This window comes from Mangifera indica, chromosome 17 (assembly GCF_011075055.1).
Source record: "Mangifera indica cultivar Alphonso chromosome 17, CATAS_Mindica_2.1, whole genome shotgun sequence".
Classification (NCBI taxonomy): domain Eukaryota; kingdom Viridiplantae; phylum Streptophyta; class Magnoliopsida; order Sapindales; family Anacardiaceae; genus Mangifera; species Mangifera indica.
In genome coordinates, this window is record NC_058153.1 from 233,611 (window position 1) to 255,039 (window position 21,429).

General features: G+C 37.2%; 3 protein-coding genes across 19 annotated transcripts; 2 read left to right on the plus strand and 1 right to left on the minus strand.

Annotated features, from left to right (window-relative positions):
- The first annotated feature begins 2,721 nt into the window (after positions 1-2,721).
- Positions 2,722-16,681, plus strand: LOC123200432. Of its 6 annotated transcripts, none has more exons than XM_044615611.1 (20): positions 2,728-3,138; positions 3,566-4,238; positions 4,320-4,408; positions 4,534-4,632; positions 5,430-5,910; positions 5,992-6,126; positions 6,269-7,372; positions 7,484-7,604; positions 8,445-10,243; positions 10,620-10,758; positions 10,855-10,975; positions 11,053-11,136; positions 11,921-12,388; positions 13,125-13,220; positions 14,157-14,321; positions 14,455-14,631; positions 15,207-15,320; positions 15,405-15,587; positions 15,744-15,788; positions 16,336-16,681. In XM_044615611.1, exons 1-20 carry the CDS (start codon positions 3,058-3,060, stop codon positions 16,468-16,470), a joined length of 6,309 nt encoding a protein of 2,102 aa, XP_044471546.1. In that variant the 5' UTR covers positions 2,728-3,057; the 3' UTR covers positions 16,471-16,681. The 6 variants fall into 6 exon arrangements, with proteins under 6 accessions (XP_044471547.1, XP_044471546.1, XP_044471545.1 ...); XM_044615610.1 differs by having other exon boundaries at positions 3,566-3,946; positions 4,016-4,238; positions 5,430-6,126; XM_044615608.1 differs by having other exon boundaries at positions 5,430-6,126.
- Positions 16,682-16,704: 23 nt separating this feature from the next.
- LOC123200434 (hydroxyproline O-arabinosyltransferase 1-like) lies at positions 16,705-20,082 on the minus strand. 12 transcript variants are annotated; one of them, XM_044615619.1, is made up of 4 exons: positions 18,528-20,082; positions 17,490-17,561; positions 17,192-17,305; positions 16,705-17,102 (listed from the first exon to the last, which is right to left on the minus strand). In XM_044615619.1, the coding sequence occupies exons 1-4, from the start codon at positions 18,927-18,929 to the stop codon at positions 17,085-17,087; spliced, it is 606 nt and encodes a 201-aa protein (XP_044471554.1). In that variant the 5' UTR covers positions 18,930-20,082; the 3' UTR covers positions 16,705-17,084. The 12 variants fall into 12 exon arrangements, 3 of the variants coding, with proteins under 3 accessions (XP_044471554.1, XP_044471551.1, XP_044471553.1); XR_006498565.1 differs by adding an exon at positions 18,099-18,199 and having other exon boundaries at positions 16,705-17,305; positions 17,490-17,909; XR_006498562.1 differs by adding an exon at positions 18,099-18,199 and having other exon boundaries at positions 16,705-17,305; positions 17,490-18,013.
- Positions 20,083-20,573: 491 nt separating this feature from the next.
- LOC123200831 lies at positions 20,574-21,005 on the plus strand. The gene has a single exon (XM_044616226.1). It carries the CDS (start codon positions 20,574-20,576, stop codon positions 21,003-21,005), a length of 432 nt encoding a protein of 143 aa, XP_044472161.1.
- Positions 21,006-21,429: the final 424 nt, after the last annotated feature.

The window sequence follows — 21,429 nt, forward strand, 5'->3', positions numbered from 1 at the left end:
ATATAACGCATATTCAGATGGGCATTTTTGGAAACCGATTGTATGGAAGAAGGAGTCAATGCGCCTATTCCACGCTCGCGGCGCTTGTTTGAGGCCGTACAATGCTTTCTTTAATTTGTACACCTTATCTTCACTTCCTTGCTTCATGAATCCAGGTGGTTGCTTGACAAAAACCTCCTCTTCGAGTGGACCATTTAAAAATGCTGATTTCACATCCATTTGATGGATTTTCCATTGCTTGTGGGCAGCTAAAGCAATTAAAAGTCTAATTGTTTCAATTCTAGCAACAGGAGAGAAAACTTCTTGGTAATCATAGCCAGGCCTTTGCTCAAATCCTTTCGCCACCAATCTTGCTTTGTGTCTCTCCACCTCACCATTTGATTTCATCTTTGTTTTAAAAACCCACTTCACATCAATAGCTTTGTGACCTTGCGGGACATCAGTTAATTCCCACGTATTGTTTCTTTCAATTGCCTTAATCTCTTCATTCATGGCATTCACCCATTTAGGATTTTGGATTGCCTCCTCGAATGTAACAGGTTCGATATCTGCAAAAAAAACAAAGTGTGCTATTTCTCCATCATCATCAACTTCATCATCAAGATTTACCTCATAATCTCGCAAGCGTACTGATTGTTGGCATTGTCGCCTTGGTCTTCCAGATTCTGTTGGGGTCTGTAGCAAAGTTTCTTGAGCCAAGCTTGATGAGATTGTTTCATTTGTGATAGAAGCTTCTACATCTTCTTCAAGAACATAGATAACACATTTGTTTGAATCATTATGTGAATCCATATCCCATGACCTCTCTGGGATTGGAAGGGGTTACAACAAACCCCCTTGTCGCTTTCTCTCGGTCTTGTCTAATTAGCACAACAAACATGTGTGCACGTTGAGTTTCACATCCTCCTCCATCTTTGGATTAAGTAGTCAATTCGCCGATTTTTCTTACTTTCTCCCTTAATTCGTTGATCTAGAATTTTAGCAATCTTCTTGTCAATTTCCTTTCTAACAGTTAGCGGTGCCCTACGAGTCTGTGCTCGGTCTCCTTCATGATAGGGCTTAAGGAAACTAACACGAAATGTGGGATGTATCTTCATACGTTCAGGAAGCTGAAGTCTATATGCCACTGCTCCAACTCGTTTTACCACCTGAAATGGTCCATCATACCTTTGTGTCAGCCCTTTGTGATATCTTTTGTCCATGATTTTCTTCCAAATTTGCGGAGTCAACTTGAGTAACACCAAGTCCCCTTCTTGAAACTCCACTGGCCTTCTATATTGATCCGCATATTTTTTCATTCTCCTTTGGGCCTTGAGTAAGCTCTCTTCAGCTTCCTCAATCAGTTCGGTCTTCTCACGCGCGAACCTGTACGCTTCAGGGCACTCTCCCTATGATTTTTGTTTCGCCACTTCTAAAGGGGTTAGTGGCTGTTGTCCCAGCGCTACCTTGGCTGGACTCAAACTTGTTGATGAAGACTTGTACACGTTGTAGCAGAATTGTGATATGTCTAGCAATGCCACCTAGTTGCGCTGACTTGCGATCACATAATGTCGTAAGTACTCTTCCAAAAGTGCATTAATCTGCTCTGTTTGTCTGTCAGTTTACGGATGATTAGCTGTAGAAAATTTCAACTCCGAACCTATTAGTTTAGATAAATAAGTCCAAAATTTACCCGTGAACCTTGCATCCCGATCGTTTATGATGTCCTTGGTAATCCAAAAATCTTCACAACATACTTGAAAAATAGTTCCGCAACTGTTTGTGCTTGGCATGACTGTGGCGCGACAATGAATATGACATACTTGGGAGTTGATGTCAATGGATTTCAAAAGATAAAATTTGCGTCATTTATTTTTAATAGCCTCAGGGGTTTCGAGGAATTTGTTTGCCAATTGAAAAAACTATGGGTGAATTGATTGAAAAAATGTTATTTTGATAAGGATATATTAAAATAATAATATTTTTTTAATAAATATTTTAACTTAGTTATAACATAAAATTGAAATTGAAATTAATTTAAATTTAATTCAGTATTGTAATAGAATTTAAACTCAATTTTTTTCAAATTAAATTTAGTTTGAATTGGTTTAAGAAAAACTTATTGAATTCAAGTTTGACTTTTTTTTCTATTTAATTAAATATTAGTTAATAGAACAAGTTGTTTCAATTTTGTATTATATCAACGGTGCTAAAGTCATAAATTTGAAAACTGATCTTTTAACCAATCATAATAAAAAACATTGTTTTAAAGTGATCAACTCATATGTGTCAGCGTTACACATTCACAGATGCCCGTCCATCATAAATATGTATCAAAATTTAATTTTGAAATAATAAAACCGAGGAGTCGCTATCTAGGGCTAGGACAAGGTTTTGCTCCCAAACGTGTGGGAAAATACTCCTTGTACTTGCCGCGGTAATCTGCCTCCCTTCATCCAAACACAACCATGTCGTAGACCCCACCATTTTTCTACCTCTCCCACTTCCTTCAATCCTCTTCTTACACTTGTAATATTTGTCCCACTTCAATCTTTTCGCGCCTCACCTAATTCTCCTACTTCACTTTTCCTAGCCAATTAAAACCAGCTGTATTCACAATCAACGGCCCATAACCATTTCACCAACTCATCAATCATCAAAATTATAAATCCAACGGCTCCTCTTTACTTAACCTTTCACAGGTGTCAACTTGTCAGAGTGCAGTCAACTTTGCCTCGAAGTTTGCCATTTTCCCGACGCTTTTATCACTAGCTCTGAGTAAAGTCTCTTTTATTTTCCTCAGTTTCTGCAGCTCTCCGTAAGGCTTTTTATCGCTCTTAGCTTTTCTTTTTAGTGGTTTTCTCTGAAAATCTAGGGTTTCTTCTTGTCCGCTTGACCTGTCTGTGATTTACTGTTTGTTTTTCCATTTTTGAAATTGCAACTTCTGAGGACATTTTGTCTCTGATTGTTGTGCTTTCTCTAAAGTGTTACTTAGGTTTTTTTTTTTGGAGATTTTTTCTTCTTCGGTGTTTGTGATGGTTTTAATGGAAAGGAGTTAGGGTTTGAAACTTGTGAGAGATGGAAAATTCTTGGCAGATGAAATGTGGCTCGTCCAATCCATCAACGGCTTCGTCAACCTCGCAGGAGCTTCGGAATCAGGTATTATGCTCAAGCTTTTAGTTTCGTTGTTGTTTGTTCGAGTGTGTGAAGGCGGCTCAATATGAAAAGCTTGGTAGAAACTGAGGTTGCTTTTATTTTCACTGTACTGTATCCCTGCGGAAGGTCAAATGAGGGATGCGCATTGATTGGAAGTTAGGGAATGCATCGTTAGCTTGGGAAAAAATAAGGGAACCATAGCCTTTGCATCGTGGAAAATTCTTCCATCTTTATGTTTCTATTCTATGTACTCGTACACTGGCAGAGATCTATGTGTTTTCTTGTTTCGTTACCCCTGCATGCTTTCAATACTTTGGGGTTTGCCTATATGTACGGAATGCTTATGTTTACTATTTGTTTCGGAGTCTTCTTTTGTGTAAAGCAATTTTGGTATGTTGGACTCACGGCTTTCATTTTTTGTTTTTAATAGATGGAGACGGTTTCTAGCCACTGTTTTTATCCTCCTATTGCACAGGGTTTGAGATCAACCGGGAATGGACGGGTGTTAGATTCAAGGTATCCCAATGTTCAGAGCATAAGTTCCCGCAGACTTGGCAATGCCGAACTGGGAAATTCATTTCTTGCTCTTCTTTCTGGACCACCATCGTTATTGCAGTGTGATCCTCAGGAATTTCCTAATCCAAATGCATTCAGTTCCTCTTGTGGTAAACTTCCAATTAATGGTGGTGGTGTACTTAATAGCACTATTGGAAGTGGAGTGCCACCAATAACGACTGGGCTGTTGTCCGCACATCAGATTAATCGAAACATGCAAAATGGGTCAAATATTTGCTCGGCATCTAGAGCTGTGGTAAATTCCAATTACAGTAGCAAATCAGTTGTGCGTGATGTTCTTCAAACTGAAAAATTAGATCTGCAGGGTTCAGACCTTGCTAATGCAGTTATTCATCAATTGGGTCCTAGAAATGAGAGAGCGAAGGAATTTTGTTCTGTGAAAGGGAAATGGAAAAGTGCAAGTTCTGTCAATATTGGGAAGCTTTTTCCAATATCACAAAAAGGGCCACAAGAAGCACTCTCATCTGTGTCTAGCCAGTCATCTATTTGTACAAGTGGTTGTCCCCGTGTAATTTGCCTGGGTGCAAGTGAGTGGTTCAATCCTAATTATCAGTTAAAATGATATGCATGTTATGTACTGACGTTGTGTTATATTTATTAATCTAAAGGTGGGGAGCTGCTTCTCAGCAATACAGGACTTCTTGGTATTGTGTGCTGCTGCCATCATTTTCATATGTCTGTTGCTAAATTTTGTGAGGTATTTTCTGCTTATATTTTACATAAAATTTCTGTTCACCATATTAATACAGCCTTAACAGTGAAACCCTTTTCTAAAGGCATTTACCATCTATTTTGTGCTCGACTGTATTTTTTTTCTTGCAGCATTTAGGATTATGTGCTGTTAACCCTGGGGATGCTGTTCATATGGAGAGTGGAGAGACCCTTAGTCAATGGCGTAAGCACTACTTCCAGAAATTTGGGGTAAGGATTATATATATTTTTGCTGGCCTTCTTTTATCCATAGAATTGAACATGTCCTTTATTGACTTATACGTCCATTTACGTATGCCTGAGTTGTCTGTGGGCTCACATGTTAATAGCAAAGTGTGGATACATAAAGGTGAAAAGAGTATTTGGTTCCCAAAAGGTTTTTTGCTTTCAGGACCTTTTTGTTCACTTTCTTTGGTTTCATGTCTTATATAGTCTTACAATTAAAAGTTGCCACTGGATCATACTGATACCAATATAGATTTCTGATCCCTGGTTGTTTATGTGAATAGATTTTCCATATAAAATAAGTCTGTTGAGAGATATTGCAGCAGTTTGCATTTTATCTATTATCATAAATCCTGAACTTTAAATATGGGCCTTCTCCTGCTAATTGTGTTTTTGAATATTACTTTATTGACAATGGTAGAAATTCTGTTTCAGAATGTTAATGCATGTGAGTGTAAAGGATTTAACTTATAATTTACTTGTTTCATGGACTTTTCTCTCATTTTTAAGGTCATGCAAGTAGCTTGTGTACTTTAGGTTATCCCTTATGAGAGATTGGCTGATATAAGAGTTATTTGTTGCTACTGTACATGGACATGCTTGTAAGTTTTATGTTGCTATAGAACAGCTTTATTTAAAATTGAGTAATTATTGGGTATAATGGCTTATAGTTTTTTAGCTTCCCATTGTTCTTTATCTTTGGAATTGAGAGTTGTATTTCTTATTGGCATGTGTTTGAAGCACCGAGAACACTGGATGGTGATGTTTTTATGATGCTTTAGATCAGGGTTCCAGATGATCAGAGTGGATGGGACTGGCCTGAAGCATTACCAGCAACTGCTGGTTTGGTGAAATCTAGTGTGGTTGTGCCAAGCATGCCCAACAATTCTGACTTGGCTAAACTTGCTGGCTCATCTGGAGGTGTGTCTGGACAGCGTTTAGATAATTTTGCTTTTGCAAATAACCCTCATACAGATCAAAATCCGATGATTCACTTGCTGCATGAGAACGTTCAGAGATATGGTGAGGGTGATAATAATCATATGTTCAAGGGCTTGATTAATACTCTGCAAGGCAACTTGCAAGCTGTGGCAGATAACCAGAAAATGGAGTGCCCTATGTCTAGGTGTTCAACGTCATCAAAGCTTGTGGATAGAGGACCAGATAGTGTCTTACAATCAATATCTGCTTGCATTGATTCTCTTGTCAACTCCAGAAATGCATCCTTCACCCACCCTATTTCACAGAATTCAAGAATCTTAGGTAAAAGTTATGATGTCAGCAAAATTAAAAATTCATGTGATGGGGTTACTGCCGATAATATTGCTGTTTCTTCAAGCATAGAGCTGAAGCTTGGGCAGCCATATCAACAGATTCAACCTTCAGGAAATTCTGTTACACCAGTCTGTGCACCAAAGTCATTAGACACTCTAGTTGGATCGTCGAAGTCTCTTTTCCTGGAGCAGATGATTCATAATGGTGCGTCATAAAATGTTTTTACTTAGCTCATTATTTAAGGTATTTTACTTATTAAATAATAGCATGTTCATATATTTATATATATGTGTATATACCACTATGGATGAAAAATTGTTGACGGATTAGTTATGTAATGATGCAGCAGCTAATTGCAAGGAAAAGGTGGAATCCAGACAATATTATCAACGCTTTGCTGGCCCTTCAAATTTTTCTGCAGGAGCAGAACAAAGCCAAATGAACCTAGGAAACCACACATTTGGAATATCTAGTGCCTTGGATACTACCACCAAGCTAGAAAAAGCTGATGGCAATATCAGTAAATGTTCTGTGGTTCCGTTAGTTGCAAACTTTAAAGCACCACCAGGGAGAAATGAAAACTCTATAGCTAATAATAACATGGTCATCGGTGATCATATCATGCCTAAGCCATCTAATCATGAATCTGATACTGCCAAGTCTAACCTGGTTAGTGTTCCATGGATTGTTGGTAATGGTTTAGAAAGGCAATTGAACCTTTCTGAAATGGGTTTCTTCAAACACAAGGACAAGGGTAAAGGGACAGGATGTGTTATTGATAGCTCTTTTGCCATGACAGATAAAGAATGGAAAATCCAAAAACATTTGAAGAATCCTAACACCTTCAGTGTAGCCATGAGTGAAAGCAGTAATCCCTGTTTTTCTGCAGTACATGAAAATAGCTGTCATTTGCCACAGTCAACAGGGCTGCCACCAGTTACATTTGATGCCAGAAACCTTCTTAACCATCCTGAGGAAGTTCCTTCTTTTGGGAGTGATGGGCATGTAAACCCTGCTTTCATGAGATCCATGGGCCCACCTGTGGGTTCTGGGCAAATTTTACAACCACAAGCTGTCTCGATGGCGTTTCCTTCAACCACTTCTACCTCCTTGCAGGGGATGGCTCCAGCTGTCTCAAAACTGGAGGGCATAACTGTGAACCCCTATTTGCTGGATGAAAATAGGAGACGGCTTGCTTTTAGGCAGATATTGGAGTTATCCAAACAGCAACATACTTCCCTTGCCCTGGACTTGGATAAAGGGAGAGTAGTTAATCTTTCTAATTTCAATATTCAATACCCTCTTGCTGAGTCTTCTACATTTGGAGACCAAAGGCTTATTCCAAAATTTACCAGCCCACAAAATGTTTCTGAAGTTGCCATGGTATCACCCTCATCTGGTGCGTATACTAGATTGGGTTTTAATGTTGAAAGAACACCCCCTGTGACAGGCAAGAATTTGTCTCTTTTCCAATTGATTTTAAAGTCTGGTTAATTGCCTTCTAATGACTGTTATTGTGGTTGTTACATGAAGTTTGTAAGATGTTTTTTTGTTTGTCCAGATTTGAACAGCTTTTGTGACTTCTCAACTTCGACTCAAGGGAAATCATTGCTTTCCAGAGAGGTTGATCTGCAGTGCCAATTTTCTCATGATTGTCTTCCAAATAAGCAGCTTTCATTGAGGTTAGTTTGGCAGTATCATCTTTTATTAGAAGTGCAGTGTTGTAGTATACTCTCAGAAGTTTGGTCTGCAAACTTGTTTTTGTGCATACGTATCAATCTGCACTGCAATTCTTTGGTGTAATTCAGAAGTTATCTCAGAAAAATTTTAAATTAGGGCTTTATGTTTAAATCAAATTGTTATTCATCAATCTCTGAGTTCATTCTATGACTAATTGCCAAAGAACTGCTTTCAATGGTAGTTGGTGGCAACCCGAGGTCTGTTACTTTTATATTGTATGCATATCCTCTGTGTATATGTAGTAGTGTGTTACAGAGGTATTTTCATTCACCATTTAAGATCATTGTTGTTTGCTGTTGATCTTGGTGGCCTGAGGTGGGGTAATGGGTGTATGTTTACTGAGCCTTAAAATGGTGAGTCATGTTGAAGTACTAATTATAGGTTGCGCTAATTGTTATTTTAATTTGAGCAAGTGGCTTCATTCTGTAGTATTCTTTTTGTATGTTCTGAATTTTGTATATTGACCTTTTAATTTTGCTTCATATTCACTTTTTTTCGGAGAAATGCTAGCAACACTCTCTTCCTCGTTCTCTTTTTGATGCTTATACTCCTTCTAACATGTGTACAAAAGACAAAATCAACCAATATTTTATTATGGTACCAGCTTGCAACTTATTGTCTTTTATACATGTGCTGAGAGGAGTGAGAGAATGAAAACTAAGTGTTTCTGGCACCCCTTTTTTGTATTGCTTTATCAAATTTATGACACCGGTTCTTTAGTAAATTTAGTTGTGTCAGTGATATATCTGTCATGTTATAAATTGGTTTTTATAATTTGGCAGAGGTGAAAATGGTACTGCTTCAACTGAATGTGCACAATGCTACCAGGGAATGCCTTGTGCATATTTTCTGGGGCAGTTTGGCTGTGCAGCTTACTCAACGTGCTTGGGAGGGAACTTCGAGTTAAAGACTGGAAGCTCTACAAATACCTTCAAGGATCAGTTGGGAAATGTCAATGGTGAAACCTCTATGCTGGACGGTGCTGGTCCAAACAAAAACAGTGTTTCCTTGGACCAAAGAGGAAAATCAAAGGGGCAACCATGTAATACCATTGTCTGTCATGCTTCTCAGTGGAGAGATGTCCCAAGCAAGTTTAAAGGGGTCTCTAATGTGACAGGTTTGGAGTGTTCAGCAAATGTGTTGGACGGGAGGGGACATATGGAGGGTCAGGTTGGCCATGCTGCTAAATGCTCTTATGGAACCATGAAGATACCCAACTCCTTGAAAGAGCGAGAAATGTCTAATGTTTCCTCTGGATGCTCTGCTGCTGCTATTACTCAGGCATCAATTCAGATCAGCAATATGGATTCTCCTACTGTTGATGCTGGGAATACCAGATATGTAAATAATCATGTGGTTGATGAAGGATCAGGAATTGACAAATGCTGGTCATCAGATGATGCCCTTGAAAGTGAAAGAAGTGCTGAGTTCCTGGGCTCTAATAGTAACTTCAGTAAAGAAGGATCTTCCAATGTTTTAAATAAACAATCATCACGTAGTCTTCTTGACGAGCTTAAGCTCTTAGATTCCTTGACATGGAAGAAAAACTGGAATCAATTTCATACAAGGCTTCCTGTCCATGGAAAGGTCAATTTAAAAAAAAATGAGAGAGGCTTTAAAACTGGGAAGAGAAAGAAATCAGAGAAATTTAAGATGCTGGAAGCACCATTTCTCGCTGCTAGTACTCTGGTAGTACACCATGAACGCCCTAAAGGTACTGACACTTCTGAGCCTGGCCCAACCAAAGATGTGGAAATGCTTCAACCATCTGTGCAAGAAACTTATAGGTCTGGTGCTTCTTTTTTTGGACCTGGTTCTAAATTTGGAAGGTCTACATTGTCTTCATCCAAAGAATCGTCTCGTAAAAGAGATCTAGAAATGATTAATGGTCATAGGGATGGAGAAGACGATTATGACATGGAACTAAACAGCAACTCTAACCTTGGCAAAAACCATGATCTTTCTGGCACGAAGAAATTAAAAAGGGCTTGGACTTCTGATTGTATTCGGAAGTCACAGATGGAAGAACTAACACCTGCAGACTCTAAGAGTAGTGTAATGTGCAAATCATTTGGGTTTTTAAAGGCTTCTTCTGGTTGTGAGGGAAGCATTTATTTTAGAAAAGCAAGGCCTGTTGTATGTGGGAAGTATGGTGAAATATCTTGTGGAGAACATACTGGAGATGTGTCATGGCCTGTAAAAATTGTTTCTCTTAGTAAGGTTCTCAAAGCTGCGAGAAGATGTGCAATATCCGAAAATTGCAAGCCTAAAGTAACTTTCCCCAAGGACTTGAAGAAGACATGGTTCTCTGGAAGTGATGCAGATTTGAAGAAAGAGGAAGAAAGTGGAATGCATCATGCTTCGATCTTTAACGAAATGAACATTGATCCTTTTGTAGTAAGTGACAAGATTTGCCCCAAATGGGGCAAGCTGTTTGTTGATGAGAAATCCATTTCAGAGGAAGAGTGTGAAGCTGAAGGCAAGAAGAAGTGCAAGATTTTGAACACTAGTGTTCATCCTAAATTAAAGCCTAAGAGTAAGGAAATTCGCAAGCGCAGTCTTTTAGAGCTAACAAAGAAAGGTAATTGTATCACTTTTATTTTCTATTAGCTCATTTCAGTGATGCATGTCAAGTAATTACTGAACTCAAAGCCTAAGCTGATTGGTACTGGGTTGAGAAAAGTATTTAAGCTCTAGTAATGCATAACCCCATAAATTTCATTCAAGGATATTTAGTCTAATGACTCTCAGGCGATTTTAAGTGATTTTGTGGGTTTAATAGGTTAAATTTATGTCCTTAATATAATGAGTTACACAAACTTATGTCAATGGATTTTTTCTGTGAATGTATTTAGACATTTTTGTTTTGCTAAGTTAATTATTGTTATCTGGCCCCTAATTATGCCATTTTTTTATTTTTAAAATTGCTTGCGTTGCTAATATTTGTTAATTATCAGGAAGAACTTTTGGTTCTGTAAGTTTTGCCCATATGAAGAGCTCAAAAGGCATGCCAAAAATGAAAATGGGGAAAATTTTAAAGAATGCTGAGGGTAATGGGCATCATATCGGTGGATCATGCAAAGTTGGTGCTGAAAAGTAAGTGAGCAAGTTGATACCCTAAAAAAATATTGATTATTGCTAGTTTCATTGTGCTGTGAAGATTGACTCTGAGGTTAATTGGTTATTATGCAGATTAAATCAAAAGCACAGGTCTTTGTCTGCTATGGATTTGGATGCATTCTGCTGTGTGTGTGGAGGCTCAAACAAAGATGAAATCAATTGCTTATTAGAATGCAGTCGCTGTTTCATCAAAGTAGGTGGCAGTTCATATTTTTTTTGCTTGATTTCTTATGACTATTTTGTAATAATAAGTACCATCGTGGTATGTAGGTGCATCAGGCTTGCTATGGTGTTTCCAGAGTACCTAAAGGTCACTGGTATTGCAGACCATGCAGAACCAGATCTAAAGATATTGTAAGGATTTATTGATTGTATTTTCTTCCCTCTGTCTTATTGGATCTTGTTATTGGTGTCTCTTACGTAACTTTTTTGAAAGATGTATATGAATCTATCACAATTCCTTCATATTATAGTGTTTGGATGTAGTGGGGGTTATGTTGCTTGTCTCTACTGTATGGATCACCTTATTTATCAGTATGGTTAGATTGTTATGAATCCAAATTTTGGTTTAAGCTAGCTGCATAGTGCTTCTAAACATTGAGTAACATTGGGTGGATTTTCAAATTTGACATATATATATAGTCCGGTTCCCTAGATTCTGCTTGTTTTGCCAGAGAATAGTTGATGTACATTAAACTGAATATGAACTTATCATTCTCTGTCTAAAGTAACATGTTGGGTATAATATGTATGTATACTAAGAATTAATGCTAATGACAAAATAAGATGAAGATTTATATTCACATGGCTATCACGATAATTTTTTAGCTTTAGTTCCTCCTATTCATCCTTGTATTGTAAATTTCTCCCATTTGTCGTTTTATTTCAGTAATCATGAGGATATGACAACTTTCATCTCTACTTTTTTATCTAGTGGTCCTAGGGTATGGATCTCTAGGGGAGTTAGTGACCAATGTTTGCTTCTTGATGAATTATTCCAAGAGCAACTGATTGTTGTCGTGGTGGTACATATTTGTGTACCCATACTTGTGGTCAACTTCAACACTAGATGCATTTATTATTGCATTGTTCTTGTTCTTTTTGTCTGTTGAACCTACAATGCTCTGCCACCATCCAGGTTTGTGTTCTCTGTGGTTATAGCAGTGGGGCTATGACTCGGGCACTTCAATGTCGCACAATTGTGAAAAGCCTTTTGAAAGCTTGGAATGTTGAAACAGAATGCAGGCCCAAGAATGCTGTATCTTCAGCTGAAATTGTTGAGGATGATCTGAATTTTATGCGTTCACCTGAAGCTATACTTGATGGCAATAAATTTCCTGTGTTAAGACCTGTAAATATTGAGCCAACAAGTACTGCTTTGTGGAAAGTGGATTCACCAAACCAGTTGGATAATGTTCACAATTCCTTGTGCTGTGTTAATAATTTGAAGGTGCATAACAGCATTACTGCCGGGTTACATGATTCAACTGTTAAGCAGTGGGTTCATATGGTCTGTGGGCTCTGGACACCTGGAACACGGTGTCCCAATGTTGACACCATGAGTGCCTTTGATGTTTCTGGGGTTTCACGTCCCAAAGAAAATATGGTGAGTGTTGAACTTGAAGTGAAACTCAATACACCTTTAGCATGCATTTAGGTGTATCTCTGAAAGCATGGGTTTGGATTTAATGGATCATGTAATCATTTGGTTGGTTGTTTAAACCGGAAAGAAAAAACTGTTGATGCATAAATCTTGAATTTATCACAGTTCTTTCAAGTTAATAATTTATAATCTTGTGCTAAGTGATTAAGTTGTTCCATGAATAAATGGGAACTATTGTGTATTTTTTCTTGTTTTGATGAGACATTTTTGTAAGTATATTCATGTTTTTGTGAATAATTAGCGGGTTAATTATTTAATTTTTCTTAAAAATGTTTGATATTCTCCAGGGCTTTTATTATTACCTCAATATTGCTCAGAAATTTATCACACATATATTATATCTCAGTTTGTGAATTTCTCTTGTAGATCTGGATAAATTTTCCTCTATGAGGGCCAACTCTAAAGTTTTTGACTTTGAAAATATAATTTCCATAAAGCAGAACTTCCAGTAGATTAGATTGAATTGCGAGATGCGGGAACTTTATCATGCGAGTAAATCATTTTGCTAAAATTTAAACAATTACTTTGCATGATAATTTTATTGTAAATTAAATTATGCCTTAGAAACCAAAATTCTGCTACTAAAAAAGTTATGGGAATTAAGCTTTTACGTAGTCATACTATGTCTTTTGATACTCATGATGTTCAAAAGTAGTAAACTTGATGTACATTTCTCCAGGTATGTTCTATGTGTAATCGACCTGGTGGCTCATGCATACGGTGTAGGGTCGTAAATTGCTCTATATATTTTCATCCTTGGTGTGCTCACCAGAAGGTTTGTATTCGTATTAGGAAAAGGTTGAAATTTTTTCTGCTTTATGGTCATATTTTATTCAAGGCATTTTTCTATCGATAAGGTAAGATGGCTGCGATTCACTTATCAATAATTTGATGTTGATTAACTCAATAATCCTTGTCAGTGGGAAGGTTGTTTTAAGTAGTTCTACATGTTTGAAATTCATGCAAAAAAGTAAGCAGGTTCATTGATCTTTGTAAACTATAGTTTACATCTGATAGGAAAGATTTGGGTCTGATTCTGATAAAATAAAGATATATTAGTTACATTTTTTAAACTGGTAGTATAAAAATTTCGTGATTCAATTTTTTCAATAATTTTGAAACATATCTAAAATAATGATTCCCTTCGTTATTGAGTGTGTAATGGCTCATATCTACAATAAGAATTTATGTTTTTTAAGTCATATATTAATCTAAAAGTTCATGATTCCATTCTTTCAACAATTATATGTAGGCTATTAACTTGTTTTATTTTCAATCTCTTGTGTTTTGGCTCATACAGTGGGCTGTACATTGAGGGTTGTCCTTCTAGTTCTAGGTTTAACAATTTGGTATATGATGGAAAATGTCATGTCATAATAATTAGTGAAGTATGACTTTTTATTTCTTTTTCAAAGGCAGCAAATAGAGTGTGCTGATGGTGGAGGAAATGAGGTAGCTCCTCTGCAATGAGCAGAGCTGTATATTTTTTCTCAACCTAACATTTTTTAAAAAATAATCTCGAATGCTACATAATTTTTTTCTCCTTTAGCATGTCCGGTGATGTTATTTGTTATTTTGGGAAAGTGTGATTTTTTACAATCTATTGTTTGCAAAAGCGAAGAAGGTCAATTGTTGTAGTTGAAAGATTGTTGCTTATTCATTGGTGTTTTTTGGCTTTTGACGTTGATTTCTCTCTTGCTTTTTGATTCAGGGACTCTTACAAAGTGAAGTTGAGGGGGTTGAGAATGAAAATGTTGGTTTTTATGGAAGGTGCCAGCTCCATGCCACTCACCCCTTGTGTGAGTCCCATAGTGATCCCATTGACAATGAGCTGAACTGTTCGAGAGAGAAGGAATTGACCTGTGCCAGGACAGAGGTGCATTTTTCATTGGTTGAGGTTTTTTATGCTTGTCTTTCCATTGCTCTCTTTCTCAGGGGGTGGGGCAAGTAACTTCTGCTGAGCTGAGGGAATCATCACTTTTATTTTGATTATTTGGTCTTTGTAATAGGGTTACAAGGGTCGAAAACGGGATGGCTTTTGGTACAACCTTTATGGTCAGTCAAGAGGGAAGAGTGGGCTTGTTCCTCAGGATCAGCTAAATGCTTGGATTCACATTAATGGTCAGAAGTCAAGCACACAGGCGCTTCAAAATCTGCCAGTGTCAGATGTTGAGTATGACTCTCGGGTACAATCAAGCTGCTTTTTTTTCATTTAATGTGGTTGGTTATTTAGAATTATTGCATTGAAATTCAATACACATTGAATAATAAGCCAACATTATTTCATAAAATATAATGACTTTCTTGTTTCATGAGACACATTGTTGTTATAAAGTTTTATGTTCATTGAAACTGATAAATTTAAAAGCAATCTGTTTTGCGTAACCATGTTTATGCTAATGTAAAATTACAGAATGCACTTAAAGTTAATGTGGTTTTCTGTTTTAAAGCTGTTATTTCGAAATTTAAATCAGTTTTGCGTAACCATATCAAGCCATTCTTCCAATACTTAAACCATAATTGCCAAACTTTAAACTATGTATCTTTGGATTTTATAACCTATGCCATACTTTCCATTGACTGAGAGCAGTCAAGGGTTGTGTTCAGGTTTCTCTGTTCCAATTACATTGGTTCTTGTTCTTTAATAATTGCTAATATTAATTGCCACATTCTATGTTATATGTCATAGAAATTCACCGATTGATTGCATAGGAACTATGGATGACACTAATTTCTGTTCTTCTTTTCCTTATATTTGCAGAAAGAATATGCTCGCTACAAGCAAGCAAAGGGCTGGAAACATTTGGTAGTTTACAAGTCTAACATCCATGCCCTTGGTCTTTACACATCTCGGTTCATTTCCCGTGGTGAAATGGTTTGTCTTTAACCTACTCTCTTAACATGTGAAAGTTATTCTTTCTTTGTTGACTCGAAATAAATGTGCTTTTGTGCTGCATAGGTGGTTGAGTATGTGGGTGAGATCGTGGGACTGCGAGTGGCTGATAAAAGGGAAATCGAGTATGACTTGAGAAGAAAGCTTCAGTACAAGAGTGCTTGTTATTTCTTCAGGATTGATAAAGAACATATTATTGATGCAACGTGCAAGGGGGGGATTGCACGTTTTGTCAATCATTCTTGCCTGGTAATTGCTACTCTTATTTGGTGGTTTTGTTAGATCGTACCTTATTCAAGCTTTGGTTTTCAATTATTGGATTTGCATGAACTTGTGTCTGCAAAATCTTTCTTTTTTGGTCAATTATGTGGTTTTAACTTGTTTGTTCTGAATTTACTTGAGCAGCCAAATTGCGTGGCCAAAGTGATCTCTGTAAGGAATGATAAAAAGGTAATTCAAAAACTATGTTAGGAGTATGCATGCATTGAAGTTTATAGCTTTATATATTCCAATAATATTTTATGTACTAATAATGAATATAAATGTTGGTATAAATACTGACGTATCATTATGTGATATGGTGTTTTTGAAGTAGAAGTAAAATAACATCGGATCACATGATAACCTATAAGTGTGGATTTGATCCGAATTATTTTGGGTCAAATTTCAATTTTGAATTGGAATTATGGTTCGGTTTGAGATCGATTTGTTTGTTTATTATATGATATTGTTTATCTCACTACCGATATTGATCACCTTGTCGGCGATCCTTCGGGGCTATGTATCGATTTAAACGAGCTTAAGTTGGGCGTTGTGATTTCAATTTGAGTTTTGAGTCTTTTTCTGGGCTTAGCACATCGGATTGAATCTATCTACCCTTAATGAAACTCCGTTTGAAACCCTGTTTATATCCATTAAAAGTGTATATAGATAGAGTTAGTCTAATTTTGGAGAATGGAGAGAAAAGGTTGAAGCAATATTATGTAATGCAATGCAGGTTGTGTTTTTGGCTGAGAGAGACATTTATCCAGGCGAAGAGATAACATATGACTATCATTTTAACCATGAAGATGAAGGGAAGAAGATCCCTTGTTTTTGCAATTCAAAAAATTGCAGAAGGTACTTGAATTGATTTGATTTGATGATGATATGAAGACGACATTCAACACACTTGTTGTAAGTAGTAATTCATTTTTTGGAAATTTTGGCTTCTGTGTATGCATGAAACATTATTATATATATGTAGAAAGCAGAAGCTACCTTTTGTTTTACTGAAAGCTATTATTAACTAGTTTGCTTATTTTTTACAATAATATTTTATGTACTCGGTTGACTGAAGTGAATATTTGATGTCACAAATAAATCATTCTATCAATCATATAATATAATGATATTTAAAATTGTCAGCAAAAGCACCAAAATCATCCTTCACCCTGCCAATGTTAGTGATTACATAATAAATTTCACTTCATATTATTTGCCACCAGGATATGGACTCTCCAAGATCAACGAAGGACATGCCAACCAAGTACAGAGGTCATGTATGCAACTAAACTAACAGAGGAGATTATGGCATCAGAAACATTTAACAAAATTCATTCACGCAAGTTGCCAAATGAATATTGACTGCTAATAACTTCATCAAATACTGGATGCCGCTATGCTTCTACACCATCTTCCATTACCTTGTATTCAAATTTCTCCTCTACGCGCCACCCTTAGCTCATTGATTTCAAGCGAATCTTTTTAATTTTTTAAGAGAGCCTGATCACTCCAAGAAACCAATCTTGATATATTTCTGTAATATACCAATTGTAGGAGGAATCCGGTTTTACAAATGAGATTAAACATACCGCACTTTCCGGGACACCGGGTGGAGGCAGGGGCAGGTTCTTCAGTGGTACAACATTATCGCAAGATCTTTTGTCGAACCTCCATTCTCCAATCTTAGCATAAGTCAACTTACCCTGTAAATCATAGAACAAAAATCCAACACTATTTAAGTGTGCCAACAAACATCCTCTTCTTGCTTTTTGGAATGATATGTTTCCGACAATCAAAATGTCAGAAACAATTCCATAAATTTTACTGCCACAACATAACACAGAGAGAGAGAGAGAGAGAGAGAGAGCTCTGTAATGAATATAATACCATCATATCATAGTCACATCCATAAGTATAATGGATTATGTACTCGTTGCCAACTTCAGTATCCCAAGGAGGCTGATACATGTCACAGAAAAGAAGAACTGCATGTAAAGGTGCCGGGAGTAATTTGGAATTCGCAAATTGAATTACAAAGGCCACCATTAAATTGCAGGATGAAAAACTCTGCAAGAATTTTAGTAAAGTTAACAGTAGATAGCACTCAAGAAAGCAGTTTTTTTTTTTTTTTGTAATTTCCACAATTCAACGCTGAGGAGATACGGAAAGGCACTGTTGACAAAAAATGGTCCAAGAAATAAGAGGTATGGAGCCCAGAATGCAACAGAAGGTTGACGATGAGGTTCAATAACTGGCTTGCCACCAGGAGGGCATTATAAACTGGTTCAGTTGCTATCCTGTACCATGCTGAAAAATATCAAGCAAAAGAGTCTCATACAACCTGTATCATGAAGTCTTTGTATAAAATGTTGGCAACAGCATGCTAAGCAGAAGCAACAGCATAGGCATACCTTAACGTGAAACAACACGAGAAAAGATTTTAAAAAATAAGATAATCTAAATTCTGAGGTCAAGATTTAAAAAGCAAAATCTCACATTTCAAGCACCCAACCAAAAGCCTTATCTGTTTCAGGATCCTTCTTCATTGCCAAGGACACATTCATCCAAGTAGGAGCAATCTTATTAAGAGAATCCTACTAGGAAATGTTTCACAAAACCCAAAAATAAAAGTTAACGAATGGGGGAAATACCTTTCAATCTTAAAAACATTTATAAGAACATTGACATTCAATCAGCAATACGAATTCCTGCATTTCCTGAACGAGGAATCTCGAAAGAACTCTCCATTTGTACTATTTTTCAAAATCTGTTTCCAAAGCATTATTAAACGAGGCAACAACCTAAAAAAAACCACGCTCTTTTCTGATTTATTTCTCTAAAATACCTTTAAATAATTTCGTTCTTGGAAAACGATAAAACAGTACTCGGAAATTCCAGAAACTACAAAACAAAATGTTCACGTACCTGATCCGTTCCAGGTGGCAAAGGTTGGGCGACAAAAGTAGGGATCTCATCCATGAACTTATCAGCTTTACCAGAGTGCAAGATCCTGGTGAAGCCACCCATCTCAGAATTGGGACCGTCCCTGAACTTTTTGAACCAGTAGTAGTACATGATTCTGCACTGCCACGTGTTGTACGCAGAATCGGATGCTGTAACCGCTGTGTGAAACAATCTCTTCTTACCATAGTTTCGTGATCTGTCCAGCGGCATCTTGATGACAGGGTCCAGTGATATTGATGACGATTTTAATGGACCAGGGAGCTCTTGCTTCAAAGGAGCATTAGGTGAGATTATTATGTTGTATGTAATTAGAGCGACAGAGAATGTAACGAGTAGGATGTAGAACAAATTTCCACACCCCATTTTCTGACTTGTTCAATCCTTTTCCGTCTCTTCTAATTTTCCTAGAATATTTTCAATTGGGCTCGGCTATGCACGTGTCCAACTGAATAAATGGAATGATCGATTCCGCATTCAACTTCATTTGATTTGGCATAGCCAGTTCATAAATACTGTTTTAGTGTTATTGTCTATCTTTTTAACGATCCTCCGATCAACAATGTTTATATGAGCTCGAATTTGAATAATATATTATAAATTTAAACCCATCATACACTCATGTTTCCAGACTGATGCTCAGTATTAATATGTGTGACTCCAATCTCAATCATGTGTTTATGTAGCGATAGTGTTGACGACTCTCTCACCTTCGCTTATCTGAGTGTAAATGGATAAGATTCAAGCGTTCTACCACGCAAATGCAAAGGCATTAATTTATGTCAATGAGATAGTGGACGCGGCAGCATCACCATTGGCTGTTTCCGCGTCAGGATCAATCACTTTCAAACAGCACGACCTTTCCTCAAGGACATAAAAGAACTTCCACACTAAGTATAAGCATCCAGCCACGCAACGCCCGCGGTTTTGATTCGCCCTTTCCAGCATCAGCTTGTCTTTATTCACAGCCAAATTCCCGTACCATACTTATCTGTTCAGGTTTTCATCTTCCTTTATAAACCTCGCTCCCCTCTCGCTCCTCCACCGCATTATCATTATTATTATTAAATATCATTTTTAGTATAATTACAATGTGTAACGATTGTCTTTCTCAATCGCTCAAGAACAAGATCAAATCCTCGATATGTTGTTTCTGCATACCGCCTGATCAGCTTGCAGCTTTAGAGTATCACCAGCCGAGGAAACCGTACCGGTGGTTGAAATCTCAGTCTAAGGAGTTTCTAAAACCTAAGGATCGGCGGCGTCGAGGTTTGTTTGGCAGGATATGTAATGCTGCCAAGAAGAGCCGAAAAAAGCATCACAACTCGACAGATTTCAGTTACGATCCGATGAGTTACGCTCTCAATTTCGAAGATGAAAGTTCCAGAGAGGACGAGCCATTCGTGAGGTTCTCGTCGAGGCTTCCAATCTCGCCTGAAAAGATCGGCAAAATGCCGAGTGAGATAATTGCGTGCGTTTACATAAAAGGTTGAAATAATCAAATTAGGATTGGAGTTGATGATGATTACCGTTTGAAGCATGTGAGGAGACGAGATTGTTAAAAAGGAGGTCAGAGACCTCAAGCGAGTCGGGCAAGACTGCTCCAATCCGTGGTGGTTGTATATGTACAGAGGAAATCAAAAAATCCTTGACGTATTTGAGTTACTATGTACTAACAATGTTTTTATTCCGTCTTTGATCAAATTAATGATTTTTAAGAATAAAATTAAAATAATTTTGTTTATTTAATCAGATCAATTTTTTATTAATAACTCAAAATTTTAATATTTAAGGTCTTATCAACTTAATGAGAAACCAGTGGCACATTACCATTTGATGGTACATTCCCTTTATACATTTCGCTTTCGCATGACACGGCTCTTCAAATAATTTTCGTATAAATATATCTCCCCCGGTCCCTTATAAAATCTTCACTTTGCCACATTGATAACGGGAGTCACCGGTTACGATTCTTTAAAGATTTCCGCGTCTCCATTGATTGACTCAGGCATGGCGAATCCACAAGAGAAACTAGCGTCGATTGACCAAACGACGCCGTTGGCAGACAATTATAATCATCTTGGAGAAAATGATCAGTGCACCGAAGAGGCGGCTGTGAAGACTTGCGGTTACTGCGGCTGTTTCGGAGAACTTTGCTTCACGTGGCAGCGAAGCAACACGAGTGGCTGTACGAATAGAAGTCTGCTTCATCGACGACAACAAGAAGAGGGGGAGATGCGAGAAAGTTGGTGGAAGAAAAGAGTGAAGAAGGTGAAGGAGATATCAGAGTTTATAGCAGGGCCAGAATGGAAGACTTTAATTAGAAGAATTAGTAATAGTCTAAATGAAATTAACATGAAGAGAAAGAGCCATATGCAGTTTCAGTACGATCCTCAAAGTTATAGACTTAATTTCGATGATGGGTCAGATTATGGTCTCTGAATGTTTTGAACTGTAAATTATTTTCCAAATTTAATCAAATTTTACTAGTTATTCTAAACTTGTTCAAAATGGCATAGCACGGGGCGTTTAATCTTGAAACTATTCTCCACAGAAAGAGGAACAGGCACTGAAGCCTAAACTTGACAGAACTTGAGGAACAGATTGTGCCGGAACTGTCATTCTTTCTTCGTGAACCGTCGGTTAACAGTAGTCCATCTTTTAGAATGAAAAACCGAAACCGAACCAAACAATTAGAAATGCAAACCGGAACCGTAATTGATGGGCCGGTCACTCGTTAACCGGTTTTTAGTACAGTTTGTCGGTTCTCTCTTTTTTTTTTTTGGCAAGCTTAGGTCAGATGGTGGCCATATTTAGTGAATTATTTAATACGATGGCTTTGATTTCGTTCTTCAATTCCTTAATA